Source organism: Uranotaenia lowii, unplaced genomic scaffold (assembly GCF_029784155.1).
Source record: "Uranotaenia lowii strain MFRU-FL unplaced genomic scaffold, ASM2978415v1 HiC_scaffold_337, whole genome shotgun sequence".
NCBI lineage: Eukaryota > Metazoa > Arthropoda > Insecta > Diptera > Culicidae > Uranotaenia > Uranotaenia lowii.
In genome coordinates this window covers 14210-26102 of record NW_026598242.1, presented here as the reverse complement: position 1 = coordinate 26102, position 11893 = coordinate 14210, and the positions used below count along the sequence as shown (strand labels likewise).

Genomic DNA, 11893 nt, shown 5'->3' with positions numbered 1-11893 from the left:
TCGATCAACTTCAAGATAAGTGCACCAAACTATGTTTTGTTGAAATGTGTCATCATTTTAAGCAGTTTTAATCAATTGTCTTTCTATTTTCGCCAAAATCATGTAAGAAATTTTTTTCATTGTATACTAAATTTGCAGACATGGCATATCACTATATGCAATGTTTCCAAACAACACTTCTCATGGTATGAAATTTTTCAATTTTTTTTTTGCTTTAAATAAATGAGGCCCTTAGAGCCAAAGGGGTATAAGTGCATAAAAGCTGATTTCGAGAAAAAAGCACTTGAACTTCGTTGTGTTCCAGTAAATTCCATAGATATTTTTTATGAATTTTTTTCATGTCAATGGTTTTCTTAAATAAAAACAAAGCATTTTACAACATTTTCCCAAAAAACAACGTTTATTTGACGTTTATTGAGGCGACACATATTTTTTGATTTTGGCACTTATACCCCTTTGCCACCAAATAAATTCACTTATACCCCTTTGCCACCAACAAATTTTCACATCCAGGTTTTTTTATCTTGTTGATATGGGTAAGAAACCATAAATATTCATTGCTACAAGAGTCAATTAGTTTTTGTATAAATATATTTTTTGCTTTTTTGATGAGAAATATACTCTGGTACAGTAGGTTAAGAGATTTCATGGCTGAAGATCGGTCTTGGCAACTTCTAGTAAATCTCTCCAAACAACGTTTTTTCATCAGGATTAATTTATAATAATTCGTGAAAGGTATTTTCCACTAAATTCCAATCACCACATATTTTGTACGTCTTTGCCTAATCACTTTAGTATTGGAATGGGACTTGCGGTCACTCTGAGTTGGTTTTTTACAGTAAATTAACGATAGGCGCTTCAATATTAACCCAATTATCTCGTACAAAAAAATTTTTTTGTACTTTATAACCCTTTAATCCGTGACACACTCTATATATCCAGAAATCAGGAATTTGTGATCCGCTAATTGGTTATTGAAATAGAAAAAATAATTAAATATATTAATTTTATTTTCTACTAGAATTATCACTAAATGCAATCAGATGAATCACAGTTGACGGTTAATTTTTAAACATCATCAGCTATTCAAAAGAAAAGTAAATTACATTTGTTTTAAAATTTTTGGTCCCGATGAACAAACATTACTTTCTTGAAATCAAGTTAGGGTTGGTGGCAAAGGGGTATAAGTAAATCAGTTTAATGGAATTTGGAGACAAAGGGGTATAAGTGCAGCACTTATACCCTTTTGGCTCCAAACAAAAAGGAAATTTCAGTTAGCAGGATTTTTTCAACGAGATCTAAACATAACAAAATAGTGAAATAAAATTATGAATAAAATAGCATATGATGATTAACAGTCAAGGATTCGTTCTAGATGGTTATCTCGATGTTTTCCATTTTGTCACTTATACCCCTTTGGCTCCAAGGGCCTCAAATATTTTTTAATTTCTTCATTTCATTCTGTTTTCCGTTATCTGTTACCGTATTTATATTATAATGTTTTTTATTAACATTTTATAATATTAATCAATATATCCAAAGCTACTTCAAATCAAAGGGTTATGAAATCTATTTTTTTTACAAAAAGTCACTCAAAACTCTCAATTTACGAAGAAAATGAAAAAAATATTTTTTCCTTGAACTTACTTTTTAAATTCAACGTATGAGTTTTAGACTAGTCCAATTTTCGGTTTTTTTCACTGATCACAACGCCGCTTACAGGGTTTGATCCTTATTCATTTTCAAGAACTCTGGCCGAATTTGAGCTCATTTGAGTAAGTTTCCAGCGTGCGCTAGGAGTTTTATCGAAAAAAGTCCATTTTTCTGGAAAATTTTCGTAGACGTGTTCTAGCAAGCTGTTTTTAATATAAAATGATAGTTCTATAGTGCACGATGATTGGTATGACAAGCATCTGAGTATACCTGTTTTAGATAATTGACTAAATCAAACCGAAAAAATTGAAAACTACCAACTTGTACAGAAAATTTACTTACAAGTTGAGAGCTTAAAATCTGCAGTAAATAGAGAAAAAATATTTTCGATATAAACTTTTCATAAAAAGATAGCCTTATTTAAAACCTTTAATACATCAACAATTAATTATCGCAACAGTGCTAGTAAAGTTATTCAAATATCTGTGCAACAAATTTGATTTGATAATAGATTTTACATTCAAGTTTCCCCCCCCCACTTACTAGTATACAAGTCTCCCCACTTGCGCGCGCTTTTCCTAGTAGGCAATCATTTCAGATGCCACGTTTTGCAGGTTGCATAATGTTAAAACTTGAATGGAAACAACATTATGATTCAAAGAATGTTATATGAATTTTTGAATATCTTAGCTCGTACTGACGCGGTAATTAAGTGTAATACATCAAATTAAAGGTTATGAATAAGGCTATCTTTTTATGTAAAGTGTATATCCAAAAAAATTTTTCTATTTACTGCTGATTTTAAGCTCTCAACTTGTAAGTAAATTTTCTGTACAAGTTTACAAGTACAAGTTTATGAATTTTTCAAGACCGAACCTTTCTCAAAAATTTCATCAAATATCAAATATTCGGGCCAGTCCAGGCAATCTGGAAGTTTTGGGTAAATCAGCTTAAAAAATTTTAAATCTGCATTGATTCCGAAGCAATAATAACTATTTTCGGCAATACGCTTCTTACCAGATAATTGCGTTTTTTTTCACCCCATGAGGAAGATCAAAAATCACATCCAAGTATCCATTACACTGGTGCCACGTGAAGAGTACATTGGTTATGAAAAGTGGCGTCTAAACTTTCAACTTACAGAAGGATGAGCATCAGTAAACCTTGATCGTATTTGGCGCCTTCCCACTCTGGGTGATTTGAAGGAAAAAAAATTGTTGCTGCAAAGTTAGGTGCCATGACTTTTATTTAATACGAATAAAAACTAAAAACCATTAATCAAATTCACAAAAACATTTTCGAAATTATCTCTACGTCGTGTTCTGCTCAGCACAAAAACAAACACAACAACAAAATTATGATCGTTAAATCATCTTGATCTATAATGTGCGCACTGCAATATGATGTACATATTGTTCCTCAATTTTTACCATTATTGAAATTTTGATTGTTCACTTAAATCAATTTTAAAAAGCCTTTTTACTTTAACTTGTTGACCCGAGGCGTATAGAGCGCACGATGAGCATTTTCTGCCGTAGAATTTAGCAGCGAAATCGATGAAGTCAACTAAATTATAGAGCTACTGCTTGGTTAGTTTACGTCTGACGATTTAGCACTGGATTTAGCCCCTTGGTAAGGTTTCGAAGAGGTAATCAGAAGACTCGAGTTCGATTCCTGGTCGCTGTGAATGTTTATCCATTTACCATTCATGATCGATTATTTTGATTGTTGCACTATACGGTTAGTAGCATTATCCGCCAAACAAAGCACCAGAAACATAGTGTATGTGTGTGTGAAATTTTTTTGTATTCTACGAACAAACATACATTTTTTGTTATTGGTTTGTTTGATAGATCTTCGACTCACCGTTAAGTGCAAAATGCATCGATCATGAATGGTAACTGAAAAAAAAATCGCCTCGACCAGGAATCGAACTCGAGTCTTCTGATTACATTTTCGAAACTTTACGAATAGGCCATATCGTCGGATGAAACTAATGAAGCTGTAGCTCTATAATTCAGTTGGCTGCTAGTTTCTACGGCAGAAAATGCTCATCGTGCCCCGATTAAAGGTGCTTATACTGCCCCAGGAGAGATTCTAATTATGCCTCTACAGTGACTGATTTACAGCTTCTCGCAAAAATTTTGAAGTGCATTTTTTTACGTTTTTATCAACTTTTTCAAGTTTCAGCCAGTTAGGAAATAGACTTTTTTAGTGTCTGAACACGAGACATTGATGTAACTCACATTATAGAGCTGTTTTCCTTGGTTGATTTTTTTTTTTCTGAGAACGGGAAATACTTTCTTCTAAAGCGTATTCAGTTAATCATAAATACGAAAGACTAAAACTTTTGAATCGTCAGGCTCAAATCTAATTGAATCAAAACTAAACTTCTAAGTTTAAACGACAACAATTTAAATTGTTTTTCTTACACTTTTGAATAAATTTTAATTTTATTTTTTACAGGATTTTTTCAATATGATTGCTTTGTATTCAACCAATTTTGGATAAAAATTGCATGAAACTTAGATCTGACGAATAAATGTCATACTCAGTCTCAACACTCTTTATAGCGTTGATTGTAGTTTACACAATTCTGTATCCTATTTGCAAGATATTCTGGTATTTCGTCATCATTGCAAACATTATTATTTTCGCCATACTTTCTCCTTTCTTCTGCCTGCAAATGTACGAAAGTGCTTTGAGCCGCCTTTTGCACTGGTTCAGCGATTTGGTTGAGATTTGCCCCGGGGATGTTTTTCAACCAACAAAGATATGCGACGATAGCTTTCCGCAATTCATCTATGGATCAGGCGTTGTTCCGACGCATCATCTCTATTTTACGTGCCATGATAGCATTCAATGGCTCGAAATTAACCGTTTCTCGTACGAAAACTAAACTGTTATATAGAATGGCTTGTTTGTCCAAATTCGACTGGAGGTAGAGCTCCATCTGCCAGTTGCTTCCAAGTAATTGCCTGTAGTAGCGAGATTCCTCGTGTTACGAGCGCCAACTAGCGCTCCGAACACATCACTCCCCTATAAAACCCTGTCAAATCCGCTGTCATCTTTGACACAGGAAAAGCTTCGGTAGTATGTAAGAAAAAGAAGTCTAAGTAGAAGAGGTAGTGATTCGCATTGCAAGTTGTCTAGCTAAAGTGTGTTTCGGCGCTTAAAGACGGGTGATTTAATTATATCCATAGTTACGTTGTTCTTATCCGAAGCCAGGCTAATAAAAAAAAAAAAAAAAAAAAAAAAAAAAAAAAAAAAAAAAAAAGCTTCGGTAGTATGTAAGAAAAAGAAGCCTAAGTAGAAGAGGTAGTGATTCGCATTGCAAGTTGTCTAGCTAAAGTGTGTTTCGGCGCTTAAAGACGGGTGATTTAATTATATCCATAGTTACGTTGTTCTTATCCGAAGGTACTACATGAATTACTTAGAAATCAGAATCATGAATTAATCAGAAAACATATTATGTAACAATACTTTGTATCTCTAGCCAGGCTAATTACCATACCTACTACTCTACTTCACGTTGGTTGCCTTCTGCAACATACAAAAGCATTGATCGGTAAGAATATCTAATTATCACCCAAACGGGAAACTAACTTTCAATTTTACTATTAGTATACTCGCAGTAACTCAGCACAAAGTTAGTGATCGAGCAATCAGGCATTTCTGACATAAAAAGTAAACGGTAAGGTAACAAAAGTGTACTAGAATTCACCCATTCAATTCTAACCTCAAACCGTTATAGATCGCTATACTTACTTGCTGATACGAAATTTTCTACTGACGGCCGATCACTTACAGTAAGTTTACGATAAACAAACCTGGCTTGCATTAACCTTTGTTAATTTTAGGAATTTTATATTTGTTCCAAAAGAATAAATCATAAATCGAAACTACATCGCTGTCTCGCAACATCATATAAAATTCTGTAATGGCGAGTACCGGATCGCAAGAAGGCAAACAAAACGAAAAGGATACGGCTTTGCCGGGTGTCACCTTTGGAAGAGTAGAGTGGATAGGTCCCGAACAAGCCACAGATAACATCGTAGCAGAAAATTTGCCCGCAACATCCCTAGCGCCTAACGTTAGCGCTTCAGGACAAAAGAAACTCGGCACTAGGCCCAAGAAAGTCGTTTGTCCAAAGTCAACTACAAGTAGAACTTCTAAACGGAACCCACTTCGAACTGTTCGAAAACGTACAGACCACCACTGTGGAACATGTAACGAACGGGATTCTAGCAAGATGGTTTTGTGCGACAAGTGCGAAGTGTGGCATCATTTCTCTTGTGTTGGAGTTACCAGCAACGTCGCCGATCGGAGCACTTGGATATGTTCAACATGTGACACTACGACAATTCAAACGGAACATACTACCCCTTCGAACAGGAAACAATCCATCGGGAACCTTCACCACGGAATCGATTCAGAGCAACGAGTAGCTACTACGCTAAGTGATCGCAATGGCAACAAGAACAACGAGCGACATGAGACTAACTCCGTGGCTCGAGTGTCTGTGAGTCAGACCAGCTCTCGAAGTGACTCCAGGCGGACGAAGGAACTACGCTTGCAAAAGCTTAAAGAGCTAACCGAACTGCAGCAAAAGTACATCGAACAAAAGTATGCCATTCTAGAGGAACCAGAAACGGAAGGAAGTGAGTTCAACGATGCCTGCTCCATTGACAAAATGTCAAACATCGAGCAATGGATGAGAAAAACCAATATTGCGGGAAAAGGTGAGTCGGGATCAGTAGAACAAGACGATTGTTTTGAAGAAGACACAATGCGCCCTCCCCTCATTGAAAAACACCCAACTGCGAAATTTGAAGGTATAACAGCGAAAAGTAGTCGGCAGCAGAGCAACTTTGCTCCCGTGCGAGGATCGCATAGAAGGCTACCCGGTGATTTCAATCCAGAACAACGCTCAACTCCGTTAGCAACATCAGACATCCAACGAATTTCCAACTATGATCCCAACGAAGTATGCTTTCTCAACAGAAGTCAAATAGCCGCTCGACAAGCTATTAACAAAGAGCTACCTGATTTCGACGGTAGTCCCGAAGACTGGCCATTGTTTTTATCCACCTATCACTCGTCCACTCGGATGTGCGGGTTCACTAACGAGGAGAACATGCTAAGGCTGCGCAAATGTCTTAGAGGGAAAGCCCTGGAGGCTGTACGGAGTAGGTTGCTGCATGAAAATAATGTTACAGGCGTGATATCAACATTAAAAATGATATTCGGAAGACCAGAAACCATTATACATGCGATGATCGCTAGGATTAGGACACTGACTCCTCCAAACATTGACCGATTAGAAACCATCGTAAATTTTGCTTTGACGGTGGAGAACTTATGCGCCAATATTGAAGCCTGCGGTGTTCCCGATTTCGTTTATAATGCATCTTTACGAATCGAAATGATTCAAAAGCTCCCTTCCGTATTGAAACTTCAGTGGGCTAATCATTCTAGAACAGTAGCGAGTCCAACGCTGCTGGATTTTAGCAATTGGTTGCACGGCTTAGCAGAAGATGCGAGTGCAGTTATGGTAACAGCCTCGATCCCCAAAACTCGACGGGAGAAAAAGGAAGGTTTTCTGTATCACCACGAGGAAAATAGCGAGGATGAATGTTCACCAGACGCTGAGAAGTTCACAGCTTTTACTCATCAAGAAGCAAACCAGCCCAGAGAAAAGCTTTGTGTCTCCTGCTCCGGAAGTTGTATTACGGTTACAAAATGTCCAACATTTCTCGCACTAGACCATGATTCTAAGTGGAAAATAGTTAAGGAGAAAAGGCTGTGTAGTAAATGCCTCAAAAAACACAACGGATCATGTAGACAACAAAAACAATGTGGAAATAATGGATGCACTCGCTTGCACCACAATATGTTGCATAAGCCAGATATCCCTCCCAGGGATTCTTCTACGAATACGGTTGTTGAACATAGCTGCAATGTCAACCAAAGACTTGGCAGTGGTGTACTATTTAGAATAATACCTGTCATTCTATACGGCTCGAAAAAATCGTTGAACACCTTCGCATTTATCGATGACGGGTCCGAGCTTACATTGATGGAAGACCAGATAGCTAAAGAATTAGACCTAGATGGACCCACTCAGAGCCTTTGCCTAAGATGGACCAGCGGGACTCACCGAACCGAATCCGCGTCGCGGAGAATCAGTCTGGACATCTCCGGAACTGATGAACAGTCGAAACGATATCGATTAGCAAATATCAGAACCGTCGAATCTTTGCAAATTAGGCCTCAAACTTTGGATATGATGGAAATGAGGAAAAAATTCAAGCATCTTCAAAATATTCCCATTCAATCCTACGAGAATGCATGTCCAAGGATTATCATAGGTCTAGAACACGCTAAACTTGGACATCCGTTCAAAAGTCGTGAAGGCAATTTAGATGAGCCGATCGCAGTTAAATCGTGTCTAGGATGGACAGTCTACGGAAAGTGCTCTAACAATCTAAGTACCACACTCTACGTGAACCAACACTCACTCCTGAAGTGTCCTTGCGAAAAAACTAACGATGAAGATCTCAACTTACTGATGAAAAACTTCTTCGCTATTGACAACTTAGGTCTAAATAAATCAGATAACGTTATAATGTCACGAGAAGATCAACGAGCTATTACGCTGCTGGAAAACCACACCTTTCAAAGTGGCCGATACGAAGTGAACTTGTTGTGGAAATATGATCATGCTCGTTTACCAGACAGCAAGTCCATGGCACTTAGTCGATGGAAATGCCTGCAAAGGCGACTGCAAAAAGATTCTCATCTATCCAAAATACTTGAAGAAAAGATGAACGATTACGTCGCGAAAGGGTATGCCCGTCTGCTTTCTTCTGAAGAATTAGTAGAAGATCACCCCAGAATCTGGTATCTACCTGTATTCCCTATAACCAATCCAAATAAACCCGGGAAAACCAGACTAGTATGGGATGCCGCAGCTAAGGCGCATGGAATTTCGCTAAATTCTTTACTCCTGAAGGGTCCCGACCTACTGACGTCGCTGTTTGCTGTGCTTTTGAAATTCAGAGAATCTAAGATAGCCATTTGCGGAGACATCCGTGAGATGTACCACCAGGTACTCATACGGAAAGAGGATCAACAATGCCAACGGTTTTTCTGGGGAAAGAATGACGAAACCAATATGCCATTAACTTATATAATGCAAGTTATGACGTTTGGAGCATGCTCTTCTCCCTGTACCGCTCAATTCATAAAGAATCATAATGCAGAACAATTCAAGCACAAACACCCGGCTGCAACGTCAGCAATAATACACAATCATTACGTGGATGATATGCTTATCAGCACGGAAACCGAAGAAGAGGCAATCAATTTGGCCAAAGCCGTTAAAATAATTCATAGCAACGCTGGGTTTGAACTAAGAAACTTTAAGTCTAATTCAAGCTATGTAGCCGACGCACTCGAAGGCCAATCGGAATCGAACGAGATGAGCGAAAAAGATATGAACGTCGGTAGAGAAAATAGTCCAGAAAAAGTCCTCGGCATGTGGTGGAACACGACGACAGATTGCTTCATGTTTAAGATGTCACCAAGCATTGATTCTGACATTCTCTCCGGAACCAGGACGCCAACCAAGCGCGAAGTTCTTCGCTTCCTAATGCAAATATTTGATCCATTAGGACTTATTGGACATCTCTTGATGTTTCTCAAGTGTCTTTTGCAAGAAATTTGGAGAACATCTGTAGACTGGGACGATGTTATACAGGACAACGAATATCAGAAGTGGAAAAGATGGCTCGAGGTATTCCCCGCCGTGACAACAGTTTCGATTCCTCGTTGTTATCGCAACCTTTGTACGATGGATTCCAGCACTGAAGTGCAAATGCACACCTTCGTCGATGCCAGTGAGAATGGCATGGCCGCTGCAGTTTATTTGAGATTTGAAAATAATGGCATAACAGAGTGCGCGTTACTGAGTACCAAAACAAGAGTGGCTCCGTTAAAGTTCTTGTCAATCCCCCGTTCCGAGCTCCAAGCCAGTGTCCTTGGGGCTAGACTGGCGAATTCAGTAAAAGAATCCATTTCAATAACGCTAAGCAGACGCTATTTTTGGACAGATTCCCGAACTGTCTTAAGTTGGTTATCTGCGGATCATCGTAAGTACAGCCAGTTTGTTTCACACCGAGTCAGCGACATACTGGAATCAACTACACTATCCGAATGGCACTGGATCCCATCTAAGTTGAACGTGGCAGACGATGGTACCAAATGGAAGAACCTTCCAGATCTCAGTAAAACCAGCAGATGGTTCTGCGGTCCGGATTTCCTGCTGCTTCCGGAATCTGAATGGCCACTTCCGGAAGAACCATTGACCTCTACAGATATTGAAATGCGACCCCACATACTAAGTCATAGTCTACCCCTGCCAGCTCTAATTCCGGTCGAAAACTTTTCCTTGTGGCAAACTCTGCTTCGTAAAACAGCCTACGCGCTTAGGTATATTTATAATGCCCAGAGACTGGCCCAAAAGCAACCCATTCTCTCTGGACCCCTACAATCTGCTGATTTGTGTAAGGCAGAGCAGTATCTGTTCCGATACGCTCAAAGAGAGGCTTATCCTGACGAAATTGCGTTATTAAGTGCCAAAACATCCCATCAGAAAAAAAGCTGCATTCCTAAAAATAGCCCATTGTACAAACTATGTACCTTCCTCGATGAAAATTCCGTTCTTAGGATGCAAGGCCGTATATCGTCATGTCAGTACGCTCCACCAGATGCAAAAAATCCGATTATTCTCCCGCGTAACCATCACATTACGAAACTCGTAGTTGCGAGCTTCCATCATCGATACAATCATCAGAACCACGAAACGATTATTAATGAAATTCGACAACGCTATCATGTGCCAAAATTGCGGTCAGCTTATAAGAAAATACGTTCAAATTGTCAAACCTGTAAGAACCTTCGAGCACGACCTCAGCCCCCTTTGATGAGCGAGCTTCCTGTTGGTCGACTTGCTGCCTTTTCGCGCCCTTTCTCACATATGGGTCTCGACTACTTTGGACCTATGATAGTAGTCAACGGTCGCAAGCAGGAGAAACGTTGGGGGGTATTGGCCACATGTCTCACTATAAGGGCCATACACCTTCAGGTGGTACACACACTAACTACCAATTCATGTATTTTAGCAATTCGAAACATCATGGCAAGAAGAGGAGTTCCCGTTTGCATCTACAGTGATCGAGGTACTAACTTCATAGGTGCCGACCGAGAACTTAAATCACTACTCAAAACGGTGAATCAGAACAAGCTTATGGAGGAATTTGTCTCTCCTCATACTCAATGGAACTTCAACCCCCCGGCCTCACCTCATATGGGAGGAGCGTGGGAAAGGCTAATACGAACAGTGAAGAACAATCTCGTCAAACTCAATCCAAACCACCGACCAAACGACGAGATTTTGGAAAACATGCTGATCGAAATCGAAAATGTCGTTAACTCTCGACCACTTACACACGTGGCCATTGAAGATGAAAATTCTCCAGCCCTAACCCCCAATCACTTTCTACTGGGGTCATCAAATGGCCTAAAGCCCTGGGTTGCCTTTGATGACAGCGCATTGGCGGTTCGAAGATCGTGGCAGTTCTCGCAGATCATGGCAAACACATTCTGGCGCCAATGGGTGCATGACTATCTTCCAACTCTAACACGAAGGACTAAATGGTTCAACGATGCAAAGCAGATCGAGGTCGGGGATATTGCGGTTATTGTAGATCCAAACCTACCACGGAACTGTTGGCCCAAAGGACGCATCATTTCTACGCATCTCTCACCTGATGGTCGCGTTAGATGGGCAACCATACAAACTACCAGCGGGATATATGACAGACCAGCGACGAAGCTAGCTGTGTTGGACGTTGGCGTAAGCAAAGTCGTACCACAAGCGAACAGCTTGTGCACTTCGAGGGGGACTGTTACGAGCGCCAATTAGCGCTCCGAACACATCACTCCCCTATAAAACCCTGTCAAATCCGCTGTCATCTTTGACACAGGAAAAGCTTCGGTAGTATGTAAGAAAAAGAAGTCTAAGTAGAAGAGGTAGTGATTCGCATTGCAAGTTGTCTAGCTAAAGTGTGTTTCGGCGCTTAAAGACGGGTGATTTAATTATATCCATAGTTACGTTGTTCTTATCCGAAGGTACTACATGAATTACTTAGAAATCAGAATCATGAATTAATCAGAA

The 11893-nt window shown here is 39.4% G+C and overlaps 1 protein-coding gene across 1 annotated transcript; it reads left to right on the top strand.

The window, feature by feature from the left end:
* Positions 1 to 5593: 5593 nt before the first annotated feature.
* Positions 5594 to 11641, top strand: LOC129759945 (uncharacterized). Its single transcript, XM_055757530.1, has one exon. It carries the CDS (start codon positions 5594 to 5596, stop codon positions 11639 to 11641), a length of 6048 nt encoding a protein of 2015 aa, XP_055613505.1.
* Positions 11642 to 11893: the final 252 nt, after the last annotated feature.